Source organism: Saccoglossus kowalevskii, chromosome 2, assembly GCF_978046115.1.
Source record: "Saccoglossus kowalevskii chromosome 2, keSacKowa6.1, whole genome shotgun sequence".
Classification (NCBI taxonomy): domain Eukaryota; kingdom Metazoa; phylum Hemichordata; class Enteropneusta; family Harrimaniidae; genus Saccoglossus; species Saccoglossus kowalevskii.
Genome location: NC_140642.1, coordinates 33,280,794 through 33,300,346, shown reverse-complemented (window position 1 = coordinate 33,300,346; position 19,553 = coordinate 33,280,794). Strand labels below are relative to the sequence as shown.

The 19,553-nt window shown below is 33.3% G+C and overlaps 1 protein-coding gene across 2 annotated transcripts in view; it reads right to left on the bottom strand.

The window, feature by feature from the left end:
* LOC102810405 (WD repeat-containing protein 27-like) overlaps positions 1-19,553 on the bottom strand; it is a 45,966-nt gene that overhangs the window by 24,428 nt on the left and 1,985 nt on the right. For both annotated transcript variants that reach the window (XM_085507438.1, XM_085507437.1), the window contains exons 2-22: positions 18,939-19,136; positions 18,627-18,768; positions 18,171-18,295; positions 17,053-17,166; positions 16,280-16,331; positions 15,921-15,991; positions 15,553-15,676; positions 15,094-15,295; positions 14,602-14,705; positions 14,107-14,204; positions 13,344-13,552; positions 12,089-12,274; positions 11,851-11,928; positions 11,634-11,740; positions 10,281-10,370; positions 9,430-9,608; positions 8,584-8,720; positions 7,772-7,869; positions 6,947-7,068; positions 6,271-6,368; positions 3,270-3,372 (exon numbers count right to left, since the gene is read on the bottom strand). In XM_085507438.1, the coding sequence (XP_085363564.1) occupies positions 3,270-3,372; positions 6,271-6,368; positions 6,947-7,068; positions 7,772-7,869; positions 8,584-8,720; positions 9,430-9,608; positions 10,281-10,370; positions 11,634-11,740; positions 11,851-11,928; positions 12,089-12,274; positions 13,344-13,552; positions 14,107-14,204; positions 14,602-14,705; positions 15,094-15,295; positions 15,553-15,676; positions 15,921-15,991; positions 16,280-16,331; positions 17,053-17,166; positions 18,171-18,295; positions 18,627-18,768; positions 18,939-19,079 (2,580 nt within the window). In that variant the 5' untranslated portion in view covers positions 19,080-19,136. The remainder of the gene's footprint in view (positions 1-3,269; positions 3,373-6,270; positions 6,369-6,946; positions 7,069-7,771; positions 7,870-8,583; positions 8,721-9,429; positions 9,609-10,280; positions 10,371-11,633; positions 11,741-11,850; positions 11,929-12,088; positions 12,275-13,343; positions 13,553-14,106; positions 14,205-14,601; positions 14,706-15,093; positions 15,296-15,552; positions 15,677-15,920; positions 15,992-16,279; positions 16,332-17,052; positions 17,167-18,170; positions 18,296-18,626; positions 18,769-18,938; positions 19,137-19,553) is intronic.

Genomic DNA, 19,553 nt, shown 5'->3' with positions numbered 1-19,553 from the left:
AAGTATGTAGGGTAGTGTAATGTAGTGTAGGGTAGGGTCGTGTAGGGTAGGGTCGGGTCGGGTCGGGTCGGGTCGGGTCGGGTCGGGTCGGGTCGGGTCGGGTCGGGTACGGTAGGGTCGGGTACGGTAGGGTAGAGAAAGGTAAGGTAGGGTTGGGTAAGCAGAACCTCACAACCTGGAATCTGTCACCATTTCAACAGTCAGTCTATAACTATATAACCAAGAGTGGATAAAGCAAAGTTTAAACATATTTTTTAAATTTAGTTTGATAATGTACAAGTAATTCGAGATATTAAATAAATACACATTGGATATGAAATTTCCGGCTTCCCCTTTTGGTTTCCTGACTCTCTCCTGGTTTTAGCCACAGGCAGTATTCTTACCATTACCACACTCAATATCCTTGCGTCTAACACAACACTGCGAAACCATGAATACAACACAGTTTGCGTATTACATGTGTTATACATTGCAAAACATTGAAGTACCAATTTAGTATATTAAGTTTGAAGAATTAAAGGCGAAAAATACTAAACAAAAAAAAAATCAGAATTTATGTATTTTGACATTAATAGGCATGTTCAACAAAATAGCTGAATTATGTGCAATACTACATGCAGTAATGTTAAGACTAATAAATATACATTCACTTCAATTTATTTGTCAAATAGATAAGAATTAAACAAAATAAAAAAAAGTTTTAAGAATAAAAAATGATAAGATATGGCATATATTTGTAATGTATTTTAACCAACGGATAAAAGTGTAAAATATAATGAAATTAAGATAAAAAAAAATCTCATTTGAGGAAGTGCCTGGGAAGAATCAAGTCGACCGTTAATATGTAAATAAAGCGACTCACTACGCTCGACCTAACAAACATATTAGGAATCTGTTCACGGAATTGCAACTGACATAATTATTGAAACATCATTTGGATAGCCTACACTTTGTACAGGATTATAAACAAAAACATTTAAATATCCCTACACTACAGGGGCATTAACATTTTTTTTTAATTAATCTATTACTATTAAGGATACAACCTGAACTAGAATGAAAACTTTCTGAAGTAGCTGCGGTAAAAGCTACATAAAAAAAGAGACCATGACCACCTGATGATTTCACAGGCGACCACACTAACAATAGACCATTTAAAGTTGACTAGCCCATTTCCTGCACAGTCTTTTGTGCCTGTGTGCACAGTAATAACTAACGCAGCAGCCAATGTGACAATCACCTAAACGGGCATGTACAGAATTAGGCTGTAATTAAATTGCACTGCTAAGTGTGAAGGGCATCTGTGAAAAGAATTTATCGAGTGTCAATCAAAATGCTAAAAAAAAAAATCCAATGTGCTATAATTACGGAAGTATATATTACTAGTCAAATGGGAATAATAATTTTCCGTCCAGGAATTTCAATTTCTAATAATGAGTTTTAATAATTAAAAATTGAGTGGCAAAATTTCTCTTAATTTTGATAAAATGGTATTAACAATTATAATATCAAAATTTATTTGTTTTTCCCACCGGTTATGATTGCATCTTATAATTCATACTACCAGGTAAAGTAGTTTCTTAATATTCCATTATTACTAAGAGAAACAGACAATGGCATTTTTATAATAGGCTTGTTTATTGACAAGAAAGATTATGTTTCAACACAAAAGAAACTCAATTTTAGTTGAAATTATTAACTAATTACAAAATCAAATTAATCACACCTTAGAATCATAAAGTCTAAAATTGAGATTATTGTCTAATTTATCTTTCATGATGAAATTATTACTTTCTCATGGATTTTATTCAATATTCCCTGTATGCTGATTGTTCAATTACATATTGGCCGACAATTAACACAAACATTGGAGAGAAAATTATTTTGAACGAATATAATCAGGAAAACATTTACATGCTGCCTATGTATATGGTATATGCATTTTTGTACAAATCTAGAACAGTTTATTATAAAAACTGTCTTTTGAATGTTCATATATTGAGGGCAGTAGACAGAATGGTTTACTCTAGCACTAGGCTAGTTCTGTACGACAGAAAATACTAACATTTAGAAAAAACAAACTACTTTTGAAAAAAAAATAAAATTATATGCTATACGAGCAGTAAATGTGAATTACTAACCTACTGGTAATTTACCACACATTTTTAATTTATTTCCAAAAAAACATCCTCCCTTTAACAATTCCCACCATGGCATAGCGACTCAAATACATTTAAAACAGTTTTTGAATTTTTTGAAGGCATGACCCCCCCCCCCTTCCCGAAGAAACTGAAGGCAATGTGCCTCTTAAGTCAATAAATAAATAACAATAAAATCATGAATCAACATGTGACCTCCATTACACAACTGTCTGACTGTCTAATGCTTTGAGTCAACAGCACTGACAAAAGGAGAAGGAGAACTGAGGGGGGGGGGGGTGAAAACACAAATATACTTATAATTGAACCCATTAGTGACTTTTGAAATTTACCTAAACCAATATCTGATTGTCATTTCTATGTAAAGAAAGAAGTTTGATAGAATGGAAATGACCTCAGATAACCTCAAGGTGTAATTGCTTTCAATCATCGTTAATTACCTCTATAGGCTGATATCAATAGTTGAGATAATAAGCGCTAAGCGTCAGGTTAATCATTGGATCACGAACTGACTAGAGTGCCAAGTATGTCAGATATTTTAGGAGTGTATCTGCGGTAATATTATTTGGTTTCAAGTTACGAGATATGACTGAATTCTATTCTTATCCAGACAGCTATTTTTTAACACTGATACATATATATATATATATAGCCTGTATACATCATGGCATTGGTATTTGAAAACTAGTACACTGAAATAGATAGATATTGTGAAACATACAGGACAAGTGTAAACACTGCCACCTGCAGGTCAAATTAGGTCAAGTATCACATTTCTACCTAATGGTGGCGCACTTCATGAAAACATTTTCCCTATTGTGTTGAGTGGAAAATACATCCTTGTCATTATAACATGGCTCAAATCTATAGACACGAAAGCGTAACGTACATTACAAAAGGCAAAATAACGCACATTACCCGAGGCTATAAGCTAAGCCCCTATTGCATATTGCGTTTCTTGCCGCTAGCCGTTCATTTCTGATTTGTCAGCTGGTATCATATATAGTTATGCGCCATTGTACCTTGTCTATTACAGCGCATTCTAGTTGGGGCAGGTGTTCACATTATGGAATACATCCAAAACAAGGTTTGTGAGTCGGGTGTACTTACCGACCGGTCCTCAGAACCAGTTACGATGTACTTAGCACACGGACTAAAGGTCAATCCACAGCTATGCACACGGTTCAAATGACCATCGTATCTTCTTACACATCTACAGATCAGAAAAAAACAATTACATAACTGAAATTAAGTTTAAATCAAAGAAAGCTTAGAAAGAACTCCCGTGTGCTGAGATTTTGGAGACACATTAAAAATTAATTCAAAATTATTTATACTTGAGATATTGGTGGAAAAGCTGAAAACTAATTATGCAAATAAGGTAACTATTATGAACAGATTTAAGTGTGAAACTAATAAGGTCTGCACAATGTACCAAGTTTCATTGAAACGTGATTAGAACCAAAAAAATATTAATTATTATGCTAATTAGAGAATTAATATGAACAGATTTTAACCCAAAATTAATCAGGCTGTTTATTGTCCTAGAGCATTTATGTACCAAGTTTTATTCAAATGTGATGATCAATACTTGAGATATCAGTATTAATTAATTATGTTAATTAGGTGATTAAGAAGCATAAATATTTACCAAAAACTAATATGGTGCATAGTCTTAGGTTCATTGAAATGTGATGAGTACTCTTTAAAAGTTTCATTGAAATCCAATGAGTGGTCTTTAGACATCAGTGCAACAGCCATAGAACAGCAAAAAATTAACTAATTATGCAAATTAGGTAATTAATAGGCACAATTATTTATTCCAAAATTAATCAGGTCTCTGCATAGTCCTAGAATATCTATGTCGCAAGTCTCATTGAAATGTGATGATTAGTACTTGAGATATCAGGTGAAAAGCTGAAAATTAACTAATTATGCTAATAAGGTGATTAATATGCACAAATATTTACCCAAAAACTAATTAGGTCTCTGCACAGTCCTCAAGTAACTATGTACCAAGTTTCATTGAAACGTGATCATTACTACTCGAAATATCAAAAGCTGAAAATTAATATGTATTGATATTACCCTAAAAACTATCAGGTCTGTGCAGTGTCATATGACACCTATGTACCAAGTTTTATTGAAATGTTATGATTAGTACTTGAGATATCAGTGGAAAAGCCGAAAATTGATTAATCATTATGTAAATTAGGTAATTAATAATATTAACAGATTTTTACCCAAAACTAATCAAATCAGCGCATTAGTTCAGAGCATCTATGTGCCAAGTTTCATTGAAATCCAATGAGTGGTTCTTCAAAAATCAGTGGAACAGTCATAGAACAGCTTAAAATCAGTTAATTATCATGCAAATTAGGTAATTAATATTCATAGATTTTTACCCAAAACTAATCAAATCTGCGCACTAGTTCAGAGCATCCATGTGTCAAATTTCATCAAAATCCAATGAGTGGTTCTTCAGATATCAGTGAAACAGTCTTGGAACAGCTAAAAATCAGCTAATTATCATGCAAATTAGGTAATTAATATTCATAGATTTTTACCAAAACCTAATCAACTCTGCGCATTATCCCAGAGCATCTATGTATCAAGTTTCACCAAAATGTGATTAGTGATTCTTGAGATAACGGTGGAACAAAAAAAGTGACATACATACATACATACATAACATACAGACAGGGTAACTGCAAAGACTCCCTTTTGTGCTTCGCACACGGGAGTCAAAAAGTTGATCAGCGTCCTGAGAGATAGATTTGCTTTAATATGCTTCGCCACACTTTGTAAACACGCATGTATAATAATAATTTTAGATGTCTAGATGTTGTTTTTTTTATTAAAAAACCCAAGAACCCTAAAATTCAATGAGTATTAATAAATATTGAGAAGAATATAAATCCAGTCACATGACCTAGTTCACAGGTAATTTCAGCAAAACTACTTTATGTTATCACATCTGCCAAAGACAAATGAATAAACATGAGCGCAATAAATCGCATAATAAATTGTTGTCATTGCAGCAATTTACTAGTAACAGAACAGACGCGACTTTAAAAAATTGCAAGTGGTCTTCTTGGAGTAAAGCCAGTATGGTTGAAACCTGCACACAATAGTTTTAATAATTAGTTTACATATATAATATACAAGGTCAATCAATCCACGTTTGAGATGTATGCTATATATCACATGGACACGTGTGTTTGTGTAATGAACTTCATAATAGTTGCGTTCACGCACAGCTCCTTAGCACGGGCTAAGAGGTCAAATTCCTTAGCCCATGCTAAGAAAACGTGCGTGAACGCTTAGCACAGGCTAAGGAATGCTAAGTACGGGTTAAATCTGATCTAAATTTAAGACGCGGTCTAGACCCTTAGCACGGGCTAACTAAGTGTGCGCGAACACTTAGCCCAGGACTAAGCGCCCTTTCCTCTGCATTGTCCCATGTTCGTATAACGACTCTATTCCACCAGTCATTACTTCGCGCTCGCTTCCACACTGATCGGGTCGCTGTAGTAGAGCGTACAGCAGCTCCAAATGTAGACAAAATAAATTTGGTTCACTGTCTACAACATGCATTAATAAAACTATGTATTCTGTTACGCCGTTTTATACTGTTTCTGTGCATCCAAATAAGTTGGGTCCGTCTTTTCTCGCGTTCCTGTGCACGTCGCTTCAAAATTAGAACGAAACATGTCAGCAGCAGAAATAGTACCTCGCGCGTGTCATCCATTTTTCGTTCGTAAATAGTGGCTTGCCAAAGGTCACCGACTGATAGTGCCCCTTAGCCCGTGCTAACAACTGGCCTTCCCTGTGCGTGGACGCAATTGGGTCTAGCAGAAATGCAAATATGCTAGATAAGCCTAAATCAGCTTAAATCTTAGCCCGTACTTCATGTAACGTGAACACAACTATTGAATGGATGTAATGTTATACTCAACATGATATGCTGTGTCAAATTTCAAATAACTACATGTATATTCCGAATACTTTATGGCATATTAATTAAGTTATGATTTCTTGAATTATGACACATACATGTACTTCTATGTGTAACAATTAAAAGAGGTGTTTACATTAAGTTTGTACGTACCGATCAGTTCTCAAATCCCATAGCTTTATACCATCTGTTGTGGCAGCAGTTAGAAATAGATCATATGCATTAGGTGGATGGGACACGTAGGACGAACCCTGAAATGTAAAAATTTATTGCTGATCAGTAGACAATCAAGATTATCAATCTGTAAATCTTCACAGAAAAAAAATCACAGAAGGTGATTTAACCACCCAAAACAACACGTAGTTGAGTCAAATACTGACAGCATCTGTCATTGCATTTCATGTGTACAGTAAGACCTGTGTACTATATCCCAAATTCTGACTCTGGATATTCCATGAACCTTTTCTATTCATAAACTTTGTAAATTAGAGAGAATCACAACATTTAGCAGTAGTGAAAATTCTGTATTAGAAATCAAGGTACAATGCAGCAGAGGGGATGCGGTTTCTATTAGAGCATCTACACATATGAGGAATTATGAATATCTGGTTGTCAAAAAGAATGGGTGCGACTTCTATCAAGGATGCAGCTTCTAAAACAGGTTTTACGGTAGTGAGAACTTCACCAGGATCTGTAGAACAAATATTCACAGTGACTGTCAGGAAATTCCATCTTTTCGAAACTCTCTTAAATTATCAAAGCATATAGTGGTGAATATTTAACGATATACTCATAATAAATCTACACATAATAATAAAAATACATTTACCTCATTCTGACAAATATTGTGCACAGGTCTTGTGTGTACATCTTGCATCACACGTATGCTCTGTGATACGTTCATGTCAAACACTTCAATAGATTTATTAGAACCACCGCAGAGTGTAATATCTGAACAGTTCAAAGTCAAAGACAGATATACAGTCAAACTTGTGTTAGTGATCACCTGTGTATAAAGACCACCTGCCCATAGTGACCACCATTAGGCAGTCCCAATGCAATTTACATGTAAAATGACCTGTATATAAATGGCACTGAGACAATGATTGCATGTTTAGTGATTAAACATCGACTCTTTCAATTTAACCAAAAAATAAGCACATATTTATTTATTTTTTATCCGAAAATTTATACGCAAACTGCATGTTAAACTGAGAAATTGACATAATTCTATTCTCAAATTAATCAAGAATCCTCCATATAAAGACCACCTGTCTACAAACAGGAATTATTTTAAGTACTTTTAGTGGTTGCTATATGCAGGTTGGACTTACCTTGCATAACTACATATACACTGCAGTTATATTAATTTCAAATAAAATAAAATAAAACATCTAATAATGAAACATGTCAGTTCAATATAAAAACATTCTCAGCTTAAATGAATATAGGTGTGTCTAATGGCTACTGATTGGTGGAAAAAACATCACATGACATGTCATAATCTTTTCAGTTATCTAAATTGAACATTGGTAATGTAATAATAAAAATTAAAGTAACACCATTACTGAAGCTAACAGAGGCAATTACTTGTGGGACAGATACAACTCAGAAAACATACAGTGGTCTATATTAAGATGGATAAAAAGGATACATGAATGGAATCCATTGACTGAGGACAGGGAGGTAATCTGTTGGGTTCTATCCAATTGAAATGATTTTACCAATTTATAACGATTCTTGGATTGATACCTGAAAGGTGAATAACGCAATGATAAATATCATATGCAAATAAGGTGGAATGATGTATCCCAGAATGCACTGTGTATGTTGGGCTACAGATTAAATAAGAAATGGAAATGAATAAATGCATATTGGATTAATATGTATGATAGTAAGTTATTCAACGACTAAAGTTTGAAGATTTAAAATGAGACTGCTTTGTCAGAGCTCATGTTGTTCTTTTATTTACTTGATTCTCTGAAATAATATGTATAGTTTCTTTAAGAATGTTCGACCAAATGGATGTAATTTTTCCCTGTCTTAAGATAGAAGCCTATTCATAAATGCAAATACCCAGAATATATATTCGTTTTGCAATAAATTGTACTCCCAGGTTACCAGCCTAATTTTTAAGAAATGATGGTTGTAATTTAGTGGCTAGTGGTAATTTTGACAGTAATTTGTGTTGTGTTGGAATTGTTCGAAAAATAGCGAGTTTTGAAGAATATTAGGACAAGTTTCTCAAATAGAACAATAACTTCATGATTTTACATAATAAAGCAATAACATTGACATGTGATTTATGACCAACTTTCTCAAAAAGTTGGCTTCTACCTTAATCAAAGTTAAAAAAAAAGTGAAAAAAGATGAAATTAACAATTCACAGATCAGTTCACACTAATGGTGACACAGAAAATAAAATTTATTTAAAAAATGAAATTTATCGCCCTAATCAAAATTCACCTTTTGATGTCATCTTTGGGTTTCTCATCAAGGTAGTATTTATACATATAAAAAGAATTTCCCGATGTCAACAGAATAAACTTGTCAACATAATAAAACTGGGCATGCTTAATTTCTTTCTGGAAAACTGGGTTGTTCTGAAATGAGACATGAAAATTATAATTTACGTCAAAGTGACAAAATAGTGATTCTGAGATGGTTATATTCATCTTTGCTTTGTACGATCGTTTACACATACTCTCTTTCTTTTTCATACGTTTTATTTGATTACACTGTATAACATATTCTATGGTTATCAGGTTTTCTAGACTTTAAGAAAGATGACAAGTATTGATTTTGACATTCAGAGAGTGAAAATCTGCCCCTTACTATAAAAGATGATGAACTGAAGTCGGAATCAGTGAGCAGTAACATATTCTGTCGGTTTGGTGCAAAACTAATGTTTTAAATTAAAGGAAATTTCCATCACGCTGGTGGGGAAAAACGTAGAGAAATTATTAAATTTATTCATAGCACAATCCAATGTTGAATACTTCAGTAATCTACATTTAAAAATATGTGGAAAAAGAAATGATGAGTTTGGTGACGCATGCAAAAAGTACAGCAACACATTGACCAACAACTGCTTTATAGTATCGTACATGCAGGAATTCAATAGCATGCTTGTGTTGATTCACTATTAATGCATATAATCAATATTTACTATTATCAAAAGTATTAATTTTTGCTTTATCTTTTATTTTTTTATAATTTCTGTTTATTCAAATTAAATGACCCTGTGAATAGTTATACACAATTTTTAGAAACTGGTACACTTGAGTTGAGATGTCAACCTGACCTTCCTACCTTATCAATGGGTTTTAGTCCTTCTTTATCAACAGTCAAATTATGGTTTACATTGTCTATTGTTAGTATTGGTTCAGCTTGTCCCTTACACCATAGTCTAGCTGTCTTGTCATCCGACGAGGTCAATAACCATTTGTTATCGTGACTCCAATCTACACTATTGACACATGCATTATGCCCTACATGTAGATAACACAAAGGTCATAGGTCATTTAAGGTCGAGCAACAAAACGAGTTTTTACTACTGTATACTGTTCCTAATAGAAGTCGCACCCATTCTTTTTGAACAACTGAAAACCAAAAAAATCACAATTTCTCATATGTGTAGATGCTCTAATAGAAGCCGCATCTCCTCTGTTGCATTGTTCCACTGTAATAGAAACCACGGCTTCTAATAAAGATTGTACAGTATTAGTATTCTAAAGGTGAATGTGGACTTCAGGTCAAAAAGTCAGACGGGTGAACCATTTTGTTATTTAGGAGAGAGAAGGCTGGGTGAATTTGTTACTGTAGTTAATTTCACAAATATAACTTTTTACACATTCACATAGTAAAATCTAAGGTCATTCAACCCTCTTGCAAATAAAATACTTTTTTTTTGCTTGGAATTAATTTTTGCTATTTTCGCTGAAGGAATGATTCAGTGAAAATAAAATCCAGCGAATATAACTTTTTTTCCTATATTTTACATTCAACTCATCAAAAATCAGTGAAAATAAATTCCATAAAAAACACCCCAAAAGTCTTTTCAATGAAAATTAACTCCAGCTAAAATAAAGTATTTCACAGTGTCATTACAAAAAAATAAAACTGACCTCATCTCCTAGAAAAAAGATTTGAATGCAACTCACCTGTGAATGCAGAGCCTTTTCCACTCAGTGGCATCTTGAATACTAGAGATGACTTGTTAGACAACGCTACAGCTAAATTTTGACCATCATCTAGAAAGCAATAAATGATAGACAACTTGATAAATATTTGACTCATTATGTCATATCATTAAACCTTGATTTACAGTGTACGCAAATGAGATTTGTACAGGTAACTTGCAAATTACTTGGAAAAGTCCTTATCAATGTTCCAATAATCCTGTAAACCTCCCCCACACGGTTGAAGTTGCCGCAAATAATATTCGTACAATAAATTGCAGCTTCCTTTGTATAGTGACAACAAGGTTGTTGTATGACAACAACTTGGCCATAGTACTACCTAGTCAAAAATTAAGTCCAAAATCAAGTGGCGCCAGGGGAAATGAGATTGCCACAAAATGTAGCAAATTGTTCATAACATTAGATAGCACCAATAAGAAAGTAAGTTCCTCACTATATTGCAATGTTCATAGGGACTTTCCTAGAGAGTTTGCTAACTCCTTGTACAAATTATGTTTGCGCCCACTGTTATAATCATGTCAAAATACCGGTAATCATATAAATACCGGTACTAATGTGTTTGGAAACTATTAGAAGTGATTTTTTTTTTTTATCATTAATCACACAAGTGAGACTGTCCTTATTAAACTTATTGGCCAAAATAATGATCAAAATCAGCAAGAAAATTCTCCTGTATCACCACTGAGGGCGCTATACTACAAATGATCTTCTTTCCATTTGCTATCCTCGGGGGCGGACATCCGGGCAGTTTCTATCGCCTGGCAACCCTCGCAGTGAAAACAAAGACCAAAAACTCGCAGAAAACGGCACTTTGCGATGGTTGTTGAGAGTCCCCTGAACAGTGTAACAAGATTAGCCCTATGTGTGTAACATATATGGATTTGGTTGTTCAGGATTACTTCAAAGTTGAGTTTGTGTTGTTTTCTCAAGTTTTCACGTGCTCCTCCGGCGTTCCACAGCAGCGCACACAGAGCCCATAGAAATACGTAGTACAGTGGTGCGCGTCTTAGCAACGTAGAACATCCGTGACGTAGCTCCGCCCCCAAGGATTGTAGCTATTTGGATTTGCAACACTCAGGGGCAGTTTAATTTAACAGTAGAAATATTCAACAATCAAATTACAGTACAAATGATATTCCTGTATATTACTGCCAACTCACATTCTTATGTAAAAATCTATTCCTGACTGCAAACTGACATCACACTTTTACAAACATTGCCTACAAGTACAAGTTTACACACTGATGAAAGAGTGGTGAACGTCGTGGGTAAAACACGCTAATTTGCTATGATGATGAATATCTCCTTTCTCACCTGAGAAACGAATGCAATTAATGGGCGTTGGTTGCTCAGCAATGCTCAGTTTCATCTTCATTGTTTCAGGATAGTTAGCATCCATAGGGTACTCCTTGGTGCCAGGTCTGAAAAACAAGAAAAACACCAGAGACATTGTAACAAAGATAGCTGAAAGCTACAAGATAGAATATAAACAAACACAGAATTCTAAATTCAGCATAGAGAAATATATTACCTGCATCCAGAGGATAACTTGAATTTTGAGCTTGTGGTTGCCTTGGATTTATTTGTTTGTGGTGAAAACATATTCATTCTGCAAACAAATGGTAATTAATGTAAAATTTGGGTACTGGAATTAATATTTTTCTTTTAAATGAAAACAGTGAATGTAATATATGATATACTAAATATAAATGGTAATGTAGTTGAGAAAACAGCACTGTGTCAATCACAAGGTATTTGATTACACTAACCTTGGTTTCTCTGTATAACCTGAAGATTTGATTTTTGTTTTAAAGGTCAATGGTTGATTGTCAGGGCTTGTAACTTTCCTCATACCAGCTGGAGGCCACAGTTTGGAACCTCTTTTAACTGGTGTTGCTTCTTTAGTTTTTGGTACCAATTCAGATTTCAGAGGCGAGTTCACACACAGAGGAGTACTAATAAATAATGTGATAATAAAATGAATGATAATATTAAAAGACTTTTGAGCAATGCATGGTTGTGATGTGGTTTGTTTCCAAAATTCATTGCACCCACTTTGAAAAAGGTTGATGATTTCTTGAACTATGTTTTTTAAAACAAAAATCTGTTACAAACTTATTTTAGTTCATCAACAACCATGAATGGCGGCCATCGACAAGTGTCAGAAACACATTGATTCAACATGTGATAATAAAAATGAGATCTTCTGGCAAATTAATATAAATATTTTTCTCCTTTAATAAGTTTTTTTTTTTCATTTAGTATTTTTCCATGTTTCATTGATTTACTGTATATTGCTTTTTTTTATTATTATTATTATCACCAGTAGTTTTTGTATTTTTTTTTTTCAAAACATCGTCATGCTTTAGATTAATTTTGTATGCTTTAAATATGTTTTCAAGTAGTTAGTGTAACCATTTTATTTCATTCTGAGGAATTTTAAGTGTTCCAATAAAATATTGATAAAATTAACAACCAATAACATGCAGGCATCATCAAATATAAACTGAGTTTCTTGAATATGAACTTGACTAGTGATGAGAAAGAGAAATGGTGAAAATTCTTTTGAAAACATCTCATGAGAATGACTTACAGCAGTATATCATATCATATAGGTATTTAGCATTGTCTGAATTTTATAAAATAGGGTTAAATATAAACATGTCAGAGGACCAAAGCAAGAAACTTGCCAATTTGACTGATGCAGTTCAATGAATACAGTGTCCTTCCAGAAATTGACACCACTGTTGTGATATCAATTCGCATACTGATAAACATATCATTTGCATAATTATTTCAAAGAGAAGGTGTAATGATTTCTGTATACTCAATAAAATACCACATGCATACAACGAACAGAGCTAAATCACCATGGTGGCCAGGATAATAACTGTAGCAGTGTCAGATAACAAAACACTGTTGTGGTACCACCACACTCGATGGAAAAAAGCCTAATAAAAAATTATGACAATCACAAGTTATAGATAAATCATATTTAAAGTATCAATAATCCAAATGATGTACCTTGACAAGACAGTAATTTCACCATCAACAGATGCACCATCATCTGTAAGATTTTCACCCACAGTGCCATCACCGCCATGATTCCCTATCAATAATCTGTCAGACAAATCACGAGCCAGGTTGGTTTCACTACTTGGTATACAGCTGGGATGTTGAATTTTTAAAACGTTTACTACTTTTTCAAATAGACTACCAGCAAGACACCATACCTGTAAAATATTTATAGTGCAATGCAGATTTGATCTTAAATGTGTGTCCATACAGAATCATCCTTACAGAGCTGTATACATTATTCAGGAAGAATGTATAGTTGTATGAATGGATCAGAGCCAGTTCCCACAAAACATAAACTTTGTCATGCAAGGGATGACACATTTGCATGAATTCCCTCAATTCTATTTCACCTTCTTACCAGCAAAATTTGCATGCAACATTGAACACATTTTTATGAAATGTTCATTTTAGTTAATTTTGGATATCATAGGAAAGCATGTTCATTCCATCACCTAGAGTTCTTGATGAAATTTTCTAAAATTGATTTCCAGATTTAAAGTGCTTACTGTAAAATACTTTATTTTCGCTTATAATTAATTTTCACTGAAGGAATGAATATAACTTTTTTCCTATATTTTACAAAAATCTGTGAAAATATATTTGATACAATACACCCAAAAAGTCGTTTCAGCAAAAATTACTTCCAGCTTAAATAAAGTATTTTACAGTATGACAAAAAACCACAAAGTGCAATACATTTCATACTTACTTGTCGTATATCGCTAGTCTGTGCAAATGCAAATGAACCTGACAGTGAAATACATTTATCAGTCTCCTCTTGTATAAGACTCTCGGTTGGTAACGGATCTGGATGTCAAGTATTAGCGTTGATTTGAGTTACGTTATTATCATGAATATGTATGAAGTTGTTCAATTCAAGACAAATAAACCAGCAGTCAATCACTAGGTTAACGATGAAATTAAATAACTGTCTACATTCTTAGCTACAATTCATGTCAAATGATCAAGAAGCCACAATAAAGTAGTGCATACGAGGCTGAAAAGATCATGATTGTCGTATACAGTGTATGTGATTGATTATAAATTATTTCAATTATGAAATGCAACATGTTATTAAGTAATGAATTTGGTTCACGATCACATCAAATAATTCTTCATCAAGCCTTTAACTATGATATACCACAAAAAATTCTTTTAGAGATTTATGTTAATTATTATTTAATATATAATACATACAAAATACCTTGGAAATGGACATAGGATGCAGCTTCATAACTATGAGCATTGACTTGAAATAAAGCACCTGGCGTGGCAACCAATAACATGGGAGCTTTTTCTAACAAATCCCTAGAAATAAAACATAGTGTAATGATTTCTGCCTTGCCCTTGATTTGTCTTTACACACGTTATCAAATAAGCTATTCATTTCAATACTATGTAAGGCTGGTGATGACAGCAATGGATAAACAAAATGTCTCTAACTCATGAGTCAACTTTCATGAATCACCACACAAAATGATGAGCATTGTAAGTTACTTGTTTTTACACCAAGTTTGAATGTACTGGAAATGTATTTCATTGTATGTACACACCCAACAATCCATCCATAGATGCCACAAAATTTCAATCTCACCTTCATTACACCTTTGGACGTACAGACATCAATGCCATGTAATTAACGCAAAATGTTTCTGTTTATTTTTTAACAGAATTTACAATATTTATAATATCTTACCTTACAATTGTATCATCAGTGTTTAGAAAAGCTGGTTTCCTGTTGGCACTGCCTGATTTTCCACTACTGGGTCTAAGTGCGTAATACAGTCCTGATATAGCCTCAGTTTCTGATGTATCATCGTATGGTAATGATATTGATGGTTCTTCTTGTGATGGTTGTTCAATTTGCCATGATGGACGACTACTGATGGTTGTTGGACCTTGGAATGAAAAGATCAATTAACAATTTTGAATTGTGTTTTAATTTTTTATTAAAGAGATTCAGTATTATTTTTGGTTACTAAAAATTTCACTGGAGGTTGCATGGTAGCGGCGACTGTTGGGAAATCCCAAATCTGCTTTTTTCATAATACATTCCATGCTCTGTTTTTTCTGCTTCAAACTGAGGACAAATTCAATCAATAGTAAGCATCAACGAAACCAGAAACCATCAACGGGCGATACTGAATACACTTACTTGTCTTGCTTGTCACACATGCTGCTTGCTCTGCAGCTTCTCTGCGTTTTCTCAATAACTTGGAGACATTCAAGTGATGTAAACATCTAAACCCGTTGCCATCTCTCAAATCATACACACGCACCTAGAATGTAATGAACAATGACCAAGTGTGTGGTGTGTAGCTAAATACATGTCATATTAAATCGATGGTATCATAGACCCTAGATTTTAAACATCTACTACCGTAATACCAGTATACATGTAAGTAAGTACGTTTCTATTAAGCTTGTTTTCAGTGTCATCACTAATTAGTATTCCTGAGCTCATTAATATTCATAATCTACTTATTATAAATACTGCATTAAGCCTGTCACTTAATTACTTACCTGTCCATCAGATGACCCAACTGCAAACTGTGGATTTGTTGCATCCATTGATAAACTGATGAACGGTGATGCTAAAAACAGATCATGGTATCAGTGTTGAATTAATCAGTAATAACTGTATATGGATGAAAAATTCAATGATACAATTGGTGCAGTACGACATGATAAATAGCTCTGAAAATTTCAGTTTTGTAGACTATTTGCAATACAAAACATTGAGCCCACATGAACACTTCCAGCTTTTTACACTGGCACACAGGGTGACCAATTTAAACTGGAAAAGAGGAATGTATGTTTCAGGGATGACAGGATCATGATTTTTTCAACAAAAGTTTGAGAGAAAAAAACTCTTACCTTACCTGAAATAATAGTTGATTGGTAAATCAAACAGGAATTTGCAATATCCCATATCTGAAGGAGAAAAACAACAAAAGTAGTTGATAGTAAAACTTGTATGATTAAACAAAAAGATGGATTTAGCCAGATACCAAATAAATACAATAAATTGCACATGACATACATTACCAAATAAATACAATAAATTGCACATGACATACATGTAGTGTCTTGATAACATAATAATTCACTGAAATTACTGGTCAGGATAAAAGTAAAGGTTCAGATTGTAATTTTGACCCAGAAGTTCATACATAAAGACATAGTGAACAAAATGTCATATGACAGATCCCTCAGTGGTTTAGCAGTAAGCAAAACTAAAATAAATCTGCCATTCTGAATCAGAACTTGAAACTTACACATGTTACTTGTAATTAGTGTGTTATGATGTACATTGTATAATGTATGGAAAAAAATAAAATGCTTTCAGTTGCAAAGTAAAATGGCTGGTTACTGTAAAATGACTAATTTTCACTAGGTTTAAATTTCGCTGATTTACCATTTCAGGTATATTCAGTGGGTTTTAAATTCACGGTTTTATCATTTAGATAATGTGTTCTATTCAAAATTGTTTTAATTTAGCGCATTTTCCAGTCAGCGAAATTGGCAAAATTAAAACCCAGTGAATAATTAACCCCTTTACAGTATATTAGCTGCTGATGAAAAGTCTGTGGGACTAATGGGGAGATGGACATGTGACAAAAGATTATTGGCACAATATACTGAGAATACTTACCTTAAATGTCCTATCATCAGATATAGACACAACAGTGGATGAATAATGTGGACAGAATTCAGCACAGTTTACTCTGGCTGTATGGCCTTCTAATGTAGTGTCTAGTCTTTCAGTCTAATAACGTACAAAACGAATATCTATGCTAACATGTACACAACAAAGTTTAAAAATAACATAATTTGTTCCTGAATAAAGAAAGAAAAACAGGAAAAACATGATCTGATACTATGGCAACCTATGGGTCAAGCTAATCTCTCCTTGTTGCAAAAACAGGTGTCAGCTATTTAAAAATAAGAAAAATGAACCAGGACATTTATCTACAAATCCTAAACAACTACTAGATAAAAAATGTGAAGAATTAAAATTGAATCATCTAGTATAAATGTAACAACTGTACAGTCTCATCATAATGATAACAGACACTAAATCAAAAGAATTCCAAATTTAAAATTATTCACAATATATTATACGCAACATAAAATTAACCCATTAAAGGTATCCTACTCCACTGTGTACTTTCTGCAAAAGTGAGCTATGAGCAACTTTTTTTTATGAGTGCCGATACACAGTATTGTTTTGAAAAACCAAGATATTTAGCTGGGGTGAATCCTTTAAGTTAAGTTCACACCCTCAGCAAGTTCTGAATGATTATTTCTGCTACAGAAGAATCACTGCTGATGAACTTTATTTGTCAGCTGGTCAGGAAACAGGAATATATGGTAATTACATGGTCATTACAGTTTCTATATTTGATGGACTATACAGAACTTGTAATTTCCCAGACAGTCTATAATGTACTTATAATCAGGAACTACAAATGTATGTAAATGTATCCAATAAAAACAGTTTTAAAAAAAGCAAAAAAAAAGGTACTCACTACACTGTTTTTTTATTTTTAACATCTCAATACCCCCCCCCCCTTTTTTTTTTTAGCCTACTTGTAATTTTCCATTTACAACAATTTTCTAGTAAAACTGAATTTCAATAACTAATTCAATGTCACAATTCTGGTTGGGAAGACCAATAAACAATGCCACACAGAAAGCATCAAAGAAATGCAGAATAATAGAAACATGTGAATTGAGTCAACAAAATTTGACAGTAATTGTAGTACTTACTTTTGTATCTAAAATGACAACTTCTTTATCAATACATGCTGCCAGCAGAACATCATCTGGACTGAAACTGACATATTGCACAAGGCCTTGACCTTTACTTATAACTTGACCTCTGATCTGCTGACCTATCATTCAGAAAAATTGCACTAGTTGGCAAGTACTACAATAACATACATGTATAATACCTTAATACATGTATGTTCTCTTTAATACGGTTCCTCGGAGAAGAGTGATTATTAGTTTAGTATCTATGCAAGCTTTCAAACATCTATAAATGTTTTATATATATAAAAAAAATTATGCGTTTATGAAATTTACTGTATTCTTATTTAAAATATTTGTGATGAAAAAAATAAGAGAATTTCTTTGAATACAGCACATGTTCTTGTATACTGTGAGTTGCAGCATGCTATATTGCTAACTGAACTACCGGTAATCAAGCAACAAATATTTTACCAGAATCAAGTGAATTCCTGGCTTTTTCAACATTCCATGTAATGATAAAATCATCAGCGGCACTGCATAGCGATGTTGGGTTTCCTCTGTTGCCAAAACACAAACAACTTATTTTTCTTCTATGACCTTCCAGTTGAAGAGGCTATAGTGAAAAATATATGCATAGTAAACAACACAAATACAATGGTACGAAAGAGTTAAGGAATCAGCGCTTCCTTGTTGAAATAATAGTGAGTGAATGCAACATAAACAGCAAAGTTGATACAATCACAAAAATTTGAAACAAAGTAACTTCTTCAATGCAATACTCACAGAAGAGGATAAACTTGATAGACTCCATATTCCGACAGTAGACTTGGTATACGGTAATGCCAGGTAAGTACTGTTACACGCGATTTGTAAATGTGATGGAGGGAATGGTGTACGAATAGTGTGCTCATGAATAGCTGCCATTCTAGTATATAGTTGTCATCTTATATTTCAAGTATTCTCTACGAAACCTTCCATTATCTAAATATTAATTTAATTAAAAAAAAAATTGGGCAACAACTGTTAATAATAAATAAATTCATGGATAATAATATCTCTAGCATAATGTATGTTAGACCTCATAGAAACACAAACATTTATAGTGTGTTATTTTTTCAGGAGCAATATGACAAGGTAAATTGAAAAACAGTTAATTAATATTATTTATAGAGTGTATGTTCTTAGTGGCTTGCTTAGATATAAAATTCCTGCATGGAATTTTAGAAACTTAACTAAATCCAGTAGATACATACATGACAAATGATGCAGAAAGAAGTGAATTTTTCTACATTCAATCTATCATTCATGCACAGTCCCTCAACACCCGGTTGGGAAACCGGTTGAGGGACTGTGATTCATGTAATGATTTTATTTATTTAATCACTTAAGGTAGCGGGA